The sequence below is a fragment of the Arachis hypogaea genome, chromosome 13, assembly GCF_003086295.3.
Source record: "Arachis hypogaea cultivar Tifrunner chromosome 13, arahy.Tifrunner.gnm2.J5K5, whole genome shotgun sequence".
NCBI classification, from domain to species: domain Eukaryota; kingdom Viridiplantae; phylum Streptophyta; class Magnoliopsida; order Fabales; family Fabaceae; genus Arachis; species Arachis hypogaea.
The window spans coordinates 5,901,965-5,918,622 of NC_092048.1; the positions used below are offsets into that span (position 1 = coordinate 5,901,965).

General features: G+C 33.7%; 3 protein-coding genes across 4 annotated transcripts; 1 reads left to right on the forward strand and 2 right to left on the reverse strand.

The window, feature by feature from the left end:
* Positions 1 to 6,101: 6,101 nt before the first annotated feature.
* LOC112736751 (uncharacterized) lies at positions 6,102 to 11,766 on the forward strand. Of its 2 annotated transcripts, none has more exons than XM_025786334.3 (13): positions 6,102 to 6,368; positions 6,676 to 7,208; positions 7,957 to 8,159; positions 8,264 to 8,461; positions 8,638 to 8,709; positions 8,808 to 8,903; positions 9,229 to 9,308; positions 9,453 to 9,531; positions 9,910 to 10,120; positions 10,232 to 10,428; positions 10,518 to 10,617; positions 10,714 to 10,803; positions 10,908 to 11,766. In XM_025786334.3, coding segments are annotated over exons 1-13 (2,589 nt in total). In that variant the 5' UTR covers positions 6,102 to 6,366; the 3' UTR covers positions 11,636 to 11,766. The 2 variants fall into 2 exon arrangements, with proteins under 2 accessions (XP_025642119.1, XP_025642120.1); XM_025786335.3 differs by having other exon boundaries at positions 6,195 to 6,567.
* Positions 11,767 to 12,342: 576 nt separating this feature from the next.
* On the reverse strand, positions 12,343 to 13,744 carry LOC112736752 (uncharacterized). Its single transcript, XM_025786337.3, has one exon. It carries the CDS (start codon positions 13,694 to 13,696, stop codon positions 12,557 to 12,559), a length of 1,140 nt encoding a protein of 379 aa, XP_025642122.1. The 5' UTR covers positions 13,697 to 13,744; the 3' UTR covers positions 12,343 to 12,556.
* A 1,171-nt stretch (positions 13,745 to 14,915) lies between these two features.
* On the reverse strand, positions 14,916 to 16,350 carry LOC112736753 (uncharacterized). The gene has a single exon (XM_025786338.2). The coding sequence runs from the start codon at positions 16,188 to 16,190 to the stop codon at positions 15,090 to 15,092; it is 1,101 nt and encodes a 366-aa protein (XP_025642123.1). The 5' UTR covers positions 16,191 to 16,350; the 3' UTR covers positions 14,916 to 15,089.
* Positions 16,351 to 16,658: the final 308 nt, after the last annotated feature.

Consider the following 16,658-nt stretch of genomic DNA (forward strand, 5'->3'; position numbering starts at 1 on the left):
AGTGTAAGGCCCAAATCCAAGTGTATGGTTGATGCTTCCGCAAACTGTCCACTTTTCTTTCATCAGCACTATTGCCCCCATATTAATTATGTGATCAAAGTCCAAATATAAAAAATAATTTAATTATGTGATGGCAATATAAAAATGGAGGAATTAATACTCAATTTGATCCCTGAATTTGTACGCGAGTATCAATTTAGTCTCTAAAGTCTTATTACCTCTATTTAGTCCCCAAATTTTATAAACGTGTCTCACATTAGTCTCTAAGACGATTTTTAGTTAAAAAAGTTAATGGAGTATTGAGATGGACAATCAAATGCTACACTGAAACATGTAAAATGATGTAGTTTTAATTTTGGCATTCTAATAGCTAAAAAATGATGTCGCATCATTTGTTTTGTTAGGTAAAGTTTTAATAAACACCACTTATGTTATTTTTTGGTTATTTGAGTGTCAAAACTAAAATGACATCATTTTACAAAATCTAATGTGGCATCCGCCTGTCCATGACAGCGTTTTATTAATGTGTATACATTGAAAATTGTTTCAAAAACTAACACGAATTATGTTCGTAAAATTTGGGAACTAAATAAAGACAATTGAAATTTTAGGAATTAAATTAAAATTCGTATGTAAATTTAGAAATCAAATTGAATATTATCTCAAAATAAAGAGGTTATTAGCGAGTAAACTATCAAAATCCGTAATTAGTATGTCACTCTATGTTATATCCACTAACACCAAGACCATACACTAATAACCAACACACTACACCCTAGAGGGCACGTTTAAATTAAGTGGTCAATTTTTTATATTTATTAATTGATTCACTAATTAATACTAAAGGATGTGTTTGGATAAGGCAAGTATGCCTCCCATTTACAGCTTTGCTTTCCACCACAATTAATAAGGATCGTATAAGATTCAACATATATAAATAATTAAATATTGCAACCATATGCTCTAATATAATCCGCAGAATTTGAGAGTAATGTTATACTTAATTAATTACCACTAATTATCATGGCTTATCTGAAATACGAATGTTGACCGCATTAAATGCAATTAATGTTTTCTTTAAGTGTAATGCATGGTTTATCTAATTAAGATTTGCATTCTCTGTGTTTCATGGTTATAACATGTATACATGTTTTGCTTATGATTATTGTTAATTCCACTTCTCACGGTGGAAGGTCGTATATGATAGTATATCACTATTAAGGAATTTAATCATTTGTAGTTCTAGGATGATGATAATTAGCTTACAAAAAATATTATGTGGACACAAAAAATTAATTATTAAATCAATAATGATCATATATTTTTGTATAAATATATATGTTATTTAATTTATTTTTAATGTGTATTTTGTATTTTAATATATAATTTATATAAGTAATTAATTTAATAACTAAACTTTTGTGTATAAATAACATAATTGTTAACCCATAATGTCTCAAAGCTCCAATTTGTTTGTTGTGGAGTTTAATTTGTTTGTTCTAATAAAAGTGACCCTATACACTCTTGCACGGAAATATTTTAAACATGTATAGGCAACATTTTATTGCAAGCAAAGTAGCACATTATTATAAGATTAACCTATAAGTGGAAATCTTTCTTAAATCTGAAAAATGCTTCTAGTCTTGCACGGATTAATGAAACATAAGACAAAAATAATTATTGATCAAGCGCCAAGGCCAAACAGGACCAAATTATCAAAGATCAAGACTAGGCACTTTTTAAGTAATGTCCTTAAATATATATCAAGGCCTAATGCAATTTTGTTGGGGTAATATACTTATTTATCCACTTGATATATGTTTTAGTATGTATGTATGTATGTCCTTGTAATGTTTGGTGAGAGTGGTGATTTAATATTCCATCGTCAGCTTTCTTGTCTCATATGAGCCAAACCCCAAGTCGTATTCACTTAGCTTTATCACTTTCTTGGATGAAAATTCATTTGAAAACAAGGAACCATTGCTTTCATTCCACAAAGATATTGTACTCCTTCTATTTACTAGTGGCTATGTAGAACTACCAACTTAGGCACATTACTTTTTAGAAGAATTATATGTTGTGTTTCAGTAATATTAGAAAATTAATTTTTTTAATTATTTTGTTTATTTTAAATTTTAGATCTTAAATTATGAATTTTTAATCTCAAATTATAAATTATAAATCTAAATTTTAAAATTGACTAATGTTGACCAATTAAAATTTAGTTTTTTATATTTTCTCATTATATTTTATGTCAAATTTTGATACTCAAACATGACAAACACCTATATGTGATAATGAAGAACCTAGGATACCTTCCCTTCTCCGGCAATAACTAGGATTAAGGCTCTGTTTAGGAAGTTTTAAAAGTAATTTGTTTGAGCTTTTAATTTATGAAAAAGTAGTAGTATTAATGTCTGGTGTAATTTTCAAAATCAAATTGCAGTTTTTTAAGAAGTTATTTAGGAGCTTATAGAGAAGTTAAAAAAAAATGACTTATCTCATAATAAAAAACTTTTTATTACATCTTTTTTAAAATACTTTTAGAACTAGGGATGATAATACCACCCGAACCCGCGGGTACCCACCCCGTCCCTACCCGCTCGGGGCGGATAATTACCCCGCACCGGGGCGGGGCGGGGTCGGGTTTAGGTAATACCCGCCCCTACCTGCCCCGCTATATATATAATAATATAATTTTAATATATAATATGTATAATATATGTAAAATAATTAGTAAATGATTAATAATATTGTATCTTATTTAAATTTTTACTTTAATTTATGTTATGTATGTGATGATGGTTATATAAATTTTGAAACTTAATTTTATTTATTGGATTTTAATAATTATAGGGGCGGGACGGGTACCCGCAGGGACGGTTAGGGTTCAACATTTTACTACCTGCAGGTAAAAGCGGGGCGGGTTCTATGCGAGTTGTTGTACGGCGGGACGGAGTCGAGTAGAGCAAAAATTCGTACCACCCCTATTTAGAACTGAAAATTCAAATATCAAATAACTTATTTATAAGTTATTTTTAATATAATTATTTATTATTTAAACTATTTTTTTAAAAAAATTTAATTAATTAAATTGTTTATCTAGACTGAGGCTAAAAATGTTGATAAAGTAACTTATTAAAAATGTTAATTTACAAAGGGGATATATATTATATATAAGAAATGTGATGTTATAACCAAGAAATATGAAAGGGTTGAGATGGTAGTTAGAAAGAGCTTCTCCCACTACCCACAAGTACTCAATCCTAACAAACTTTATTGCCATTTTAATTTCCTTCTATTTATAACTAATCAAAAGACCATCGAAAGATAAAGCCTAAGGCTAGGTTCCTATCATGCATTAACCCATCTTAGCTGTGCCAAATAAATATCAAAATTATAGTTTATGTGCCATGTCTCTATTGATGTGATCATGTGAGGCTAGCTAGCCATTATTGATGATATTTAAATCTATGTGCACACTATTTTATTTTTAGATAAAATATGAAATTCTTTTCGTTATAGATATAAATATAATTATATATGTTGTCTTATTCTATCAACTTAAACTTTAGAAAAAAAAGTGGTATCATGACATGGTATCAAAATTCTATATCCAAAAAATTTAGAGTTTGATAATTAAAAAAAAACATAAAACAAATAAAATGAGAAATTTATTTATATTGTCTCTTCTCTCAACTTTAAACTTTTAAAAGAAATAATATTATAACACTTTTTATGTAACTCTTTTAAATAATTATTATAAAAAATTGGTAGTAAACAAAATAAAATTTTATTATTATTACTTTTTTTTACAAAATTTTAAAGATAAAAAATACTAAAAATAAAAAATAAAATGCAAATCAAACAAGTTCGAGAATCTTAGAAAGCTATTAATTAAGTAATGTAACCTATACTTTTTGGAGGATTATGTTAATGGCTTCTTCAGCCATTATCCTAATTGTTGGACCTTTTGTGTGAACAACATAGGGCAGGTAACTTTGCGTGATGAGAGGGCACAGAGTTCAATTAACCAACTACACATAAGTGGAAAAACAAGAAAGAAAACAAAAAATGACAGCAAAATATAGGGTATATTTTGATTTGATGAGACATGCATGTGAATGAAGAAGTAGTGGAATATCATGTTATTATGGAATCAAGGACCCGTGAATCTGTATATTTTTTGTCACTACCAATACTATTGCTTCACATGATATAGTATTTGATATTTCTACTCTCTCCACTACTCTCTACCTTTCAGAGTCATCAAAGCATTGTTAATATCTATTAGCACATGTTATTGAAGGCATAGTATATAACTAATTTGTTTAACATAATACGTGTTTACATTATAATTTTATGTAAGTAGTCTATAGTTTCAAGATTAAATAAAATTGGAAATTATTATCAATCAAAATGGTCTGTTATCTATCAGTAATTGCTTTCTTTTTCTCTCTTTAGTGATTAAGATAAAATATTTGGAAGGATATTATTAATTATTAAGTAACCATTACTCTCAATCCATATATATCTTACCTTTCACGAGATGACCTTTTTTTGGTGGCAATTTAATTTTTTAGCTGCACCTTCTTCACTCTAACCATATATATAAATGCAGCTAAGCTAGTGGATTCATATATATATATATTAGTTTATCAATAATATTTTTTAGTTTATCCAAAAAAAAACATCAATATTTTTTTTTCTTTTCTCTTGACTTTATTACTTGTCTAGGCTGTCATCATTGACTATATTTTTTATTTTTAATGTTAATATAAATTTAAAAAAGGTATTCTATTTCATGAAAAAAAATATTTATTCATTTTTGAAATTATTGTTTCAAAATGATTGTATCCCCCAAATTTGTCTCAACTTTCTTATGAGGCTAAAAAATTTAGAAATAAAAATAGGATAAGTGTTATACCTTAACATAATAATTATTGGTGTTTTTTAAAATGATGGGAGATATATAAATTAGACTCTCCGATTTGTGTTTAAAAAAGTGGGTTAACCACCAAAAACGTCCCCGAATTATTCAAACGCCGAAAAAAATACACCCAAATTTTACTATCGACAAAAATGCTTTTAAATAATTTAAAAACACAACAACAATACCTAACAGTAAATATATATTTTCAAAAAATACCTTAGAGATTGAATTTTGATGCAATTTTTTACAAGTATGATTATAAAAATAATATATTATTATAAATAAAAATTGATGATTTTTTGTTAGGTATATAATTTTTTATAATTATTTTTGTTAACAACCAATAATACTTTTAAAAAATTACAAAATAATATATACGAAACAAAAAATCACCAAATTTTAAGAATAATAATATCTCATTTTTTTAATTATGTTTGCAAAAAATTACATCAAAATTCAATCTCTATTATATATTTTGAGAAATACATATTTAATGTTAGTTTTTTTGCAAGATTATCTAAAATTAAATATGTATTTCTCAAAAAATATATTAGAGATTGAATTTTAATACAATTTTTTGCAAGCATGATTAAGAAAATGAGATATTAGTATCCTTAAAATTTGGTGATTTTTCGTTGTGTATATATTTTTTTGTAATTTTTTTGTTAACAACTAATAATACTTTTAAAAAATCACAAAAAAATATATACTTAAAAAAAATTATCAAATTTTAAGAATAATAATATCTCATTTTTTAATTATTCTTGTGAAAAATCACATCAAAATTCAATCTCTAAGGTATTTTTTGAAAATATATATTTACCGTTGGGTATTGTTGTTATGTTTTTAAATTATTTAAAGGTATTTTTGTCGATAGTAAAATTCGGGTGCATTTCTGTCAGCGTTTGAATAATTCGGAGGCATTTTTAGTGGTTAACCCTAAAAAATTTTAAAAAGTTGAGGTATACAAATCGAATCCTCCGATTTATGTTTAAAAAATAAAAAAAATTGGAGTACACAAATTGGATTGTCTGATTTGTATACTCCAAATTTTTTTAATTTTTTAAACAAAATCAGACGGTCCAAATACAAAAATCAGACGGTTCGGTTTGTATTCCATAACTTAAATCATCCTATATTTTAGAAAAATACCACAGTAGAAAACATCATTGTTAACCTAATATTAAAAATAAAAATGTGTCCTCATGATCACTACGTGGTGCATTTCATATAGAAATGAATCGTTCATTAATTGTATATTGGGTTGATTATGGGAGATGATTAAGCAGATATAAATTGAAGAGAAAAAAGTGAGAGATCCCATTCAGTTCACAGTTCAGAGTTCACAGTTCACATGTTTATGATTATGTTGTCTTACTCTTAACTGTTCACCCTTGTTCTGCTCTGCCTCTGCCTGTGTCTCTCTTTTGACTATGTATGCCAACTAATCTTCACTTTTTCTCTTCTCTTTCTTCCCTCAATTTTCTCTCTGCCTTCAATTGGGATATACCCATCATCCCATACTTCCTTTCTTATCCTCTTTTATGAAGAACAAAATATATATTATAGTGTTTACCTTTCTTGTTATTTATTCAATTCAATTCAGTTCTAGTTCTACTCAAACTTGAACACAGGTTGTTTGTTTTAATGCCTCAGTCTACTTTGGTAACCGTTTTGCCTTTGGTTTTAAACTTTTGAAGCCTCAAAACTAACCCATTGTTTTCGTTGTTTGAAATTCTCAGGAAGAGGATGAAGGAGGAGGCTTCTGTTGTTCTCTTATTGCTTACTTTCTCACTTGTTGTGTGTTGTTGCTATGCACAGACAAAAGAGTGCACAAACATTCCAACACAATCACACTCCTTCCGCTATGAACTCTTAACTTCCAAGAATGAAACTTGGAAGAAAGAAGTGATGTCTCATTTCCATTTGACACCAACAGATGATTCAGCATGGGCTGATTTGCTTCCAAGGAGGTTCCTATCACAGAGGGACCAACATGATTGGGCATTCATGTACAGGAAAATCAAGAACCTTGGTGTGTTTAAGGACTCTCCTGAGGCTGCAGGGTTCCTCAAAGAGGTGCCTTTGCAGGATGTGAGGCTGCCGTTGGATTCAATCCATGGCAGGGCACAGAACACCAACTTGGAGTATCTCTTGATGTTGGATGTTGACAGGTTGCTTTGGAGTTTCAGGAAGACAGCTGGTCTTGATACTCCTGGGACACCTTATGGAGGATGGGAAGGTTCCAATGTTGAGCTCAGGGGTCATTTTGTTGGTTAGTATATTTATTTCATTGATCTTCTAAACTATTATTGGTGCTGGTATTTTTTTTTTTAGATTTAATTTCTATGCTCTCTTAGTGTTTTGGTATGTTTTGGTGAATTTTAATGTTGTTTATTTATACTTAGCTTCTTAGGTTAAAAACTTAAAATGATCTGTCAACCTACCGCAATAATTTATATTAAAAAATAGTTGTTGATTTATATAGTTAACCTGACTAAGTTAGAATATGCTCTATTTTTTGTTGTTCATATACTCAGCTCTTCAGGTTTCTGTGTAAAGACTTTAAATTGCAAAAGGAAAACATAATAGCCTATATCAGATTATTGTTGATTCTTATTCATTCTAATATTCAAAAGGGTCTCTTGTGATGATCTGAGAAAAGATTAAAGTGTTTATTTGAATTTAAAATGGAAGGTGTATTTATACTTTATAGACCAATCCACCCAAACAGCCAATAATGTTTACAGGCTTTGGTAAATCTTGTCTTTCTGTATTGAAGGACTCATTGAAATTCATGGATTTCAAGTACTGAGTTTTGTTCAATTGGTCTGATGTTTATTCACAATACCTGCACTGTCTTTCTCACACAGATGTTTAGATACAGATGCATATTTTGGTCTCCTTGGGATTTTAGCACTGTACCATCTTGCAAAGTACATTACCCTTGTTGCAACTTTTCAACCTCTGCAATTCACTTTCCATGTTTGGTCTATAATTGCATGTTTTTAACACTTCTGCAGGGCATTACTTAAGTGCATCAGCTCTAATGTGGGCGAGCACACAGAATGATAAATTGAAGGATAAAATGTCAGCCGTTGTCGCCGGTCTCTCTGCCTGTCAGCAGAAAATTGGAACTGGATATCTCTCTGCATTTCCATCTGAGTTTTTTGACAGATTTGAAGCTATTCAGCCTGTGTGGGCTCCCTATTACACCATTCACAAGGTACAATAGAAAAAAGGTAGATTTTACTTGCAAGTGCTTTCTTTTGGCCTCAATACATTAATGAAATTCTTTCTTTTGTTATCAAAAAAATTAATCTTTAACAGATATTGGCCGGCCTGTTGGATCAACATACTTTTGCTGGAAATCCTCAAGCTCTAAAAGTTGTGACATGGATGGTTGATTACTTTTACAACCGAGTGTTGAATGTAATAACAAAGAACACTATAAGTAGGCACTATGAATCACTGAATGAGGAAACTGGGGGAATGAATGATGTCCTTTACAGATTATACACGTTAACGGTTAGTTTGTGTGTTAGCTCTCATGTTGTTTCAATTGATTTTACGATTTTTTCTGTTGATATGAGTATAGCTGTTGGCTTACTTACAAGACTTCTTTAAAGAATATAGCACATTGCACTTTTTTTTTTTCTGAAACTTCACTCTTGAGATGAAGCTGTCATGTTTATTTTCTGCAGGCAGATCCAAAGCATTTAATGTTGGCTCACCTTTTTGACAAGCCATGTTTTTTAGGGTTGCTTGCTGTACAGGTAGTGATTATAATATTCGTTCTGATAGATATTCCACACTGTATGATCCTTCAAATGTAATTGCTGTTTTTGAAATTCTCTCTCTTTTTTCCTTGTAGGCTAATGACATAACTAATTTTCATGCTAATACACATATCCCCGTTGTTATTGGAGCTCAAATGCGGCATGAAGTCACTGGTGATCCACTTTATAAGGTGAATTGCTATATGCATACTGTAGATTTCTGGAATAGATATCTTTTAGTTTGAGCAAAGTTGTTTATATTTACCATTTTTCTGGTTCAATGTTGTTTAATTACTTTAAATTTTTCAACATGTAATTTAGGGTTCGTTTAGGTGTACTATGTTTCTGTAGTAAATTTGTTGCTCAATTTTCATATTCCAAGTCTATTTATAGTATCTGTATACTCCTCCCAAATATTGGGTATGTTTAGTAGTTTTAATGGAAATATAAATTAAGCCAAGCAGTCATGCTTTTCAAGTTTCTAAGCTCTGCCTTGTTTTTTTCTTTGGGTGTTAGGATATTGGGACATTCTTTATGGACATTATTAACTCTTCTCACAGCTATGCTACTGGAGGAACATCAGTGTCGGAGTTCTGGTATGATGATATTGGCATTTTTAGTTTCAGTTCTTGTTATCCATTGAATGATTGTCTCATTCTACATGGGCATCAGTCAAGTCTAGGAATTGTTCTGTACCTTTATATAACTTTCTAAGCTCCTTCACTTTGATTTTTGCACAGGCATAATCCAAAGAGAATAGCAGACAACTTAAAAACAACAGAAACTGAAGAATCATGCACAACTTACAACATGTTGAAGGTATATGCAATTAATTGTATCTCTTTTCTTTAAGCTCATCTTGCAGCTTGAATCCAGGAAGTTAAAGATGTGCAGATGAAAATCTTTCATGATTATTTGAATTCTTGGAAGAGGGAAATAAGTTAGAAGGGGATCTCTCAAATATCACCACATTGTATTTCATTAGACATATAACATAGTTCTTGTCTTGCTACTTTCTCGATGGGATATGTTATCAAATGCTGATTCATTTATTTTATATGGAGATATAGTTTATATGTTTGAGTGTGATGTAACATTTGATATTCAGATAAATTTTAGTTTCTTTCTGTTGAAATATTTACGTAATTCTATATTGTTTCCATCATCTTATATTCTAAAAATAAAACCATTTCTCAGGTTTCTCGCCACCTGTTTAGATGGACCAAGGAGGTTTCTTATGCAGATTATTATGAACGCGCCTTGACGAATGGTGTACTTAGCATTCAAAGGGGAACAGATCCTGGAGTGATGATTTATATGCTTCCCCTAGCCAGAGGGGTTTCCAAGGCCAAAACTGGACATGGCTGGGGAACACAGTTTGATTCTTTCTGGTGCTGCTATGGAACAGGTTTATATCTATGCTTTCTATTTACTTTCTGAATTGTGCCTAAGTACACCATATCTGCACTCCTTCGTTATGTTATGTTATGAACTTCTCTTTCTCTTTCATGTTCACTAGGAATTGAGTCATTCTCAAAGCTTGGAGATTCTATCTATTTTGAAGAGCAGGCGAATGAACCTACTCTTTATATCATTCAGTATATATCAAGCTCCTTTAATTGGAAATCTGGGGAAATTGAGATCAATCAAACCGTAGATCCAGTTGTTTCATGGGATCCTTACCTAAGAGTCACATTTACATTTTCTCCTAACGAGGTAACAACTAGAATATCTTATTGAATCTCAGTACCTCTATATTCAACATGTTTAATCTAGTCATATCATCTAATCTTCAATTTTTTCAGAAAACCGGGAGTACGTTGAAATTTCGCATACCATCTTGGACTAGTTTGGATGGTGCCAAAGCAACATTGAACGATGCAACTTTATCTCTACCAAGTCCTGGTATGAATCTTCTTTTTATCATAAAAAAGAGGAAAAGGGAGAATAATAGAAATGAGCAGAAGACTAACATTGACATTTTATTCTGTGTTCTTGAAGGAAATTTTTTGTCAGTAAGCCGACAGTGGAGTGCAGGTGACAAACTGAAGCTTCAGTTGCCTATTACCATCAGAACAGAGGCCATAAAAGGTAGCTTCACAAAATAATCCATGTGCATTGAATTCTAGTATTCTTAATCTGAAGTTAGAGTATATACTTATAATGAAAATACTTGCTTTCTGAATTAAATTCAGATGACAGGCCTGAATATGCATCTGTTCAAGCAATTCTTTATGGACCATATCTCCTTGCCGGCCATACAACCGGTGATTGGGACATTAACTCCAGCGGTAAAACAACTTCTGGAGATTGGATTACCCCAGTTTCTGCCAGCTACAATAGTCAACTATTCACTTTGTACCAAGGCTTTGCAAACTCAACTTATGCCTTAACAAACACAAACCAATCATCACTTACAATGGAATCATTACCTACATCTACACCAGACCCTGATTCTGCCATTGACAAAACATTTAGGCTAGTCCCAAAAGATCCTTCCACAAAGTTCTCTACATGGAAGGATCTTATTGGCAAATCCGTGACGATAGAACTATTTAATCCCCCTGGCATGTATGTGATTCACCAAGGACCAAACCAACCTCTTATTATTGATCAATCCAAAAGTGCGGCATCTTCTTCCTTTATCGTGGTACAAGGCTTGGATGGACAAAAGGAAACGGTATCTTTGAAATCTGAAAGCGATGATGGTTGCTTTGTTACCACTGATGGAGGAGTGAAGCTTAGTTGCAGTGGCTCTGGAGATGATTTTAACCAAGCAGCAAGCTTTGTTATAGAAGAAGGAATAAGGAAATATAATCCTATTAGCTTTGTGGCTAAGGGTGCAAACAGGGATTTTCTCTTGGAGCCATTGTTCACATTCAAAGATTTGCCTTATACTGTTTATTTCAACATTCAAAGTTGATGTAAGAGTTGTCCTTATATTTTATTATTTTCTTCTTCTCTCCCACATGGTGTATAGTAAGTGGAATAAACATCATATGAGTTTGATCTATAATCAAATAAAAAAAAAAACAATATTCATTTGTAGAGCAAGTTGTAGTCCATTTTTCTCTTCTGTTCCAACTATATAACTTGTAGATGTTTATAGTTTATTTTCAGATGAAAATTCTAAAAGAAAAGAAGTTACAATGAGATGTTAAGTATAGGGAACTCTTTTAAACACAAATTTGGACACAATGAAAAATCCAATCAATCCAAAAGTGAGCCGTCTTCTTCTTTTGTTGTGGTAAATGGATTGGATGGAAAAGATGGAACACTATGTATCTTTGAAACCTGAAACTCTGAAAGTAATCATGGTTGCTTTGTTACCACTCATGGAGTAGTAGTAGTGAAGCAGCTGAGTTGCAATGGTTCTGATGCTGCTTTCAATAAAGCTGCAAGCTTCACTTTGCAAGGAGTGTGGAAACTGAATCCTATTAGCTTCGTGGCTAAAGGGCAAAAGAGAGATTTCCTCTTGCCTTTGCTTAATTCAACTTCCATAAATGAAGTAAATGTAAGCCTTACAATATATCTTTTTTTCCTTGCCAAGAAGCAATAGCTTAAATGACATAATCTCTCCATACTCAATTAAAAAGTTGCGGGTTCGAGTCTCTATATCTTTCGTAAAAAAAAAAAAAAAATTTTTTTCCTTCTTCGCATTTGGTGTGAAAAATGTAGAATGAACATCATACATAGGATTACATACACATAATCATATAATCAACGTTTATTGCGTTATTACTACAAAATTATATATATTAAGCACACGGCTTCTAGTACCCAACAATAACTAATGACCTTCAACAATTTCCAAACTTGATTAAAGACATGCAAATGCACAAACTCAAACTGTTTCTTGAGTGCACGGCTTAAGAGGCATGCCACATAGGCACTTATTATGCTCAAACGACGTCGTTCTCAGACGATCAAACGGTTCACCACTAGGAATCCTCCCACACAAACGGTTATGACTCAAATCCAAGTGACCAATGTAATTAGCAGAACTCAACGACTTTGGAACCGAACCACTCAAGTTGTTAAAAGACAGATCCAGGTTTATGAAATACGAACGCTCTCCGAACACGTCAGCAATTTCCCCACTCAGCATGTTCCCTCTCAGATCCAAATGAGTCATCCTCGAACCCAAAACCGTGGAAGGAATCTCACCCGTTAATCTGTTATACTTCAGTTTTAGCGAGTCAAGAACCGGCATCCGGCCCAGTGACTCGTGAACCTTACCGGAAAACCGGTTCATTGAGAGGTCCAGAACGGCCAGACCATAAATCCTGGAAATTGTTTCGGGGATCGGACCGGTTAAAAGGTTATGGCTCAAGAAAGCCCGGTTCATGTTGTTGAGCCGGCCGAAGTCCGTTGGAATGTGACCTCTCATGAGGTTGTTACGGAGATCGAGGTGTACGAGATTCCTGAGGTTAGTTAGAGTGGTTGGAATGGTTCCCGAGATGCGATTATCTGCGAGATTGAGCATTGTAAGTTGTGTGAGGCTTCCTATGCTTTTAGGGACCTGTCCGGTAATGCTGTTATTGGAGAGGTCTAATATTTGAAGTAAGGAAAGAGTTTGAATACAAGAAGGGATAATTCCCGAAATGCCCTTCCAATCAGAGATTGTGATGGATGAGAGTTGTGTGAGGTTGCATATGGAAGGGGAAATGTGGCCGGTCATGTAGCCGGTGGTGGCGTGACGGTTGAGGCGACGGCGATTGTCGGGGACGGTTAGGCCGTTGAGGTTGATTTGGGCTACACGGCGGGTGGTCGGGTCGCATGCAATGCCGTACCATTTGTAGCAGCAGTTGGTGCCGCGCCACGTGTGGAAGATTCCGAAGTTTGGTTCGTAGAGGGAGGCCTTGATGGCCATTAGGGATGCCCATTCTGATGAAGGGCAACATTGTACTAATTGTAATTGTGTAATTAGAGCTACTAGTGACGTCACTAATGAGAGTGTAACTAAACTTGCACTTATACACATTGTGCTATGTGATTTGTGTGTGTGTGAGAATGCACGTCACTTAGTATAGGAATTAGCTTGGTATGTGTATATAGTTATATATATACCTCTCATAAAGGTTATAAAATGTTGAATTGTAAATTTTTATAGACATCACAACAACTTTAGTACCTTTATTCTCTGTGATCACTTATGCCAGAATGCGTGACAATTGATGGAGCTGTCAGATGAAATAAAGTAGTAGGATTTAATTTCCTCATATATCCAATACATAGTTGTCTTCTTGATCAAGAGTTTCCCATATTTGATGCCTAGGAATAACATTTTTGTGTTGTAGTAGAGAGTTCTTATGGCCATTTAAAAAAGGAAAAGTGGTAAAAATGAGTATAACATATAGATTTGCATGTTTAGTTAGCATAAGCTAAGGGATTGTTTCTTGTGGCATAAGGATTAATGTTGATGAATTTCTTTTTAAGTTAATTTTGTTGGGGAAGTTAGTTCTGTTAAAAATGCAAGGAAGGAATTTCGTAGATGTAGATTTTGAAAGTGATGGTGCATGGTGGGGCTGAATCTAATGTATAGTGTTTAATCCTTTTCATGCGGTGGGTGTAATATAACTATCCTTGAGTTAGAGTGAGGTACATGCATGTTTTGATCGATCCAAATAGCGGAGATGAAATGAGTATCTGTGTGTCTATGTTTTAGGCTTATTAGGTACACATTAAAAAGCTATAGGAATGAAACTAATGAAGATTGTTATTTCACTTTAATTTGACACTTTATGTGTTTAGTATCAGATTCAGCTGTTATGGCAAAGCAGTTCTTTTTAAAGTGATCTAGTTATAGCTTATTATAGCTATCACATCTCAGCTAAAGAGGCAAAATTCAAAGTTGGTTTTTGTAGGGGCACTAGCTGCGAAGCTAGTCTTCACTCTTCATCACTAGCTATTTCAGGACACATACACGAGATATATAGCTAGAAGGCATTCTTGAATACAAAGGATACCATATATTTTGCTTTGGATAAAGTTAATTTAACCTTATCATATTTTCTTCAAGCCATAAAAACACGAGACTTCTTAACGCTAATTAACATTCATTTTGACGTTTGTTTATATAAAACACTTATGAGGGAAGTAAAGGTTTTGGTTTACTTTAATTTTCTGCTTCTACTAAACGCCCGGTGTTGAGAGTAACATGTATCTTAATCAAAAGCATAATAAATCTAGAAACAAAACTCTTTACAGAAAAAAATCATTGGCCATCTACGGATGATAAAGGAACAAAACCCTTTCCATCTCCTTCAGCTTATCACAAATAGAGCGACATACATATGGTAAGAATAACTTACTTTTCTAGCTCACAAATACAGACACATTTTGAAAGAACACGAAAGATAAACAAAGAATAATAATTAGCAAGCTTTGAGTAGTGGCTTCCCACAGAGACAATCATTGTGGGCGAATGAGGACTCATCAAGAGTATCAAACACACCACCCTTTGGAATTGGGCCACACAAGTGATTATAGCTCAAATCAAGAAACCCAATAAACGCAGCTTTAGCAATGGATTTAGGGATCGAACCCCTAAAATTATTGTAACCTAATTCCAAACACGTAAAATAAGACTTGGGCCCAAACGAATCAGGTATATAACCCTCCAGCATGTTATGGCTCAAGTCCAAATCACTGATACCTGAGCCCAACAGGCCCGATGGAATCTTTCCCGAAAGGTTGTTTGTATTCAAATTTAGTGTTGCTAGAACTGGCATTCGGCCCAATGATTCAGGTATGGACCCCGATAGCCTGTTTCGAGACAGATCCAGATCCACGAGACGATACATTCGAGAAATTGAGCCCGGAATTGGCCCACTAATCTGGTTCCCGTTAAGGAAGGCCCGGCTCAGAAACCTTAGTTGGCCCAAACTGTTCGGGATCGGGCCAGAGATTCTGTTGTTACGGAGGTCAAGGTACGTTAATCCGGTCAACGACGAAATCGATGCCGGTATTACGCCGGTGATGGAGTTGTCGGCGGCGCTAAGATGCGTCAGCTGCCGGAGGTTTCCGATGTTGGAGGGGAGAGTTCCGGTGATTCGGTTTCCAGTGAGATCGATGATGCGGAGGAAGGAGAGGGAGGTGATGCAGGGAGGAACGTCGCCGGAGATTCCTTGCCAGTCGGTGATGACGATGCTGGAGAGGCTAGCGAGTTTGCAGATCTCCGGGGAGATGTGACCGGCCATGTATCCCTGGCGATGAGGCTTCTCGAACGTTGTGTAGAGCGTGGTGGCACGGAGGTTGATCTCGGCTACTCTGCCGGAGTTCTGGTCGCATGCTACGCCGAGCCAGTTCCGGCAGCAGTTAGTGCCGGTCCAGGAGTTGAAGATTCCGCCGTTGTACGGCTCCCGGAGAGCAGCCTTAAAGGCTAATAGTGCTTCCCGGTCGGAGGGCGGACACGAGTTCGCGGCGGAAATTACCGCCGCGAGAAATAGTAAGGTGGCTGCTGCTGTTACAGGCATTGTGATTTGGACTTTGGAGTTGCAAGTTGCAAGAACGTGAATATATAGAGAGAGAGTAGCGTGGCTACTTAATTACTTAGCTTGTGCATCAGAGTTTGGAAATTCTGACAACTACTTAAATATTTTGATGGAGCCTTCTCAAATGATTCTGCTCCCTCTCATCATGTCAACTTAATTCATAAATAAATAACAAATTTTAGTCAAGGAATGGGTTCACTCGTCCACATTTAAGGATTAGATGTTTAAATCTCATCTTAGCATTTAAAATTTAATAAAATATTTCATTTGTGAATTTTGTTTGGCTAGAAACTTTAACACTGTAATAACATGTAATCTTAATATAAGGTGACTTTTTATTTTCTCCTTGAATTAATTATGATAGGCCATATATATCCTTTAATTTAGAGTTCCAAGCTCGAATATTTTCACAACAATATATATTTGACTTTCAAGTTACTCCATCTCACA

Coding starts and splice junctions, on each gene's coding strand:
- LOC112736751 (XM_025786334.3), top strand. Junction 8,710..8,807: donor TAGGGTTGCTTGCTGTACAG/GTAGTGATTATA, acceptor TTTTCCTTGTAG/GCTAATGACATAACTAATTT. Junction 10,804..10,907: donor CAGAACAGAGGCCATAAAAG/GTAGCTTCACAA, acceptor AATTAAATTCAG/ATGACAGGCCTGAATATGCA.
- LOC112736752 (XM_025786337.3), bottom strand. CDS start 13,696: ATGTGTATAAGTGCAAGTTTAGTTACACTCTCATTAGTGACGTCACTA.
- LOC112736753 (XM_025786338.2), bottom strand. CDS start 16,190: ATGCCTGTAACAGCAGCAGCCACCTTACTATTTCTCGCGGCGGTAATT.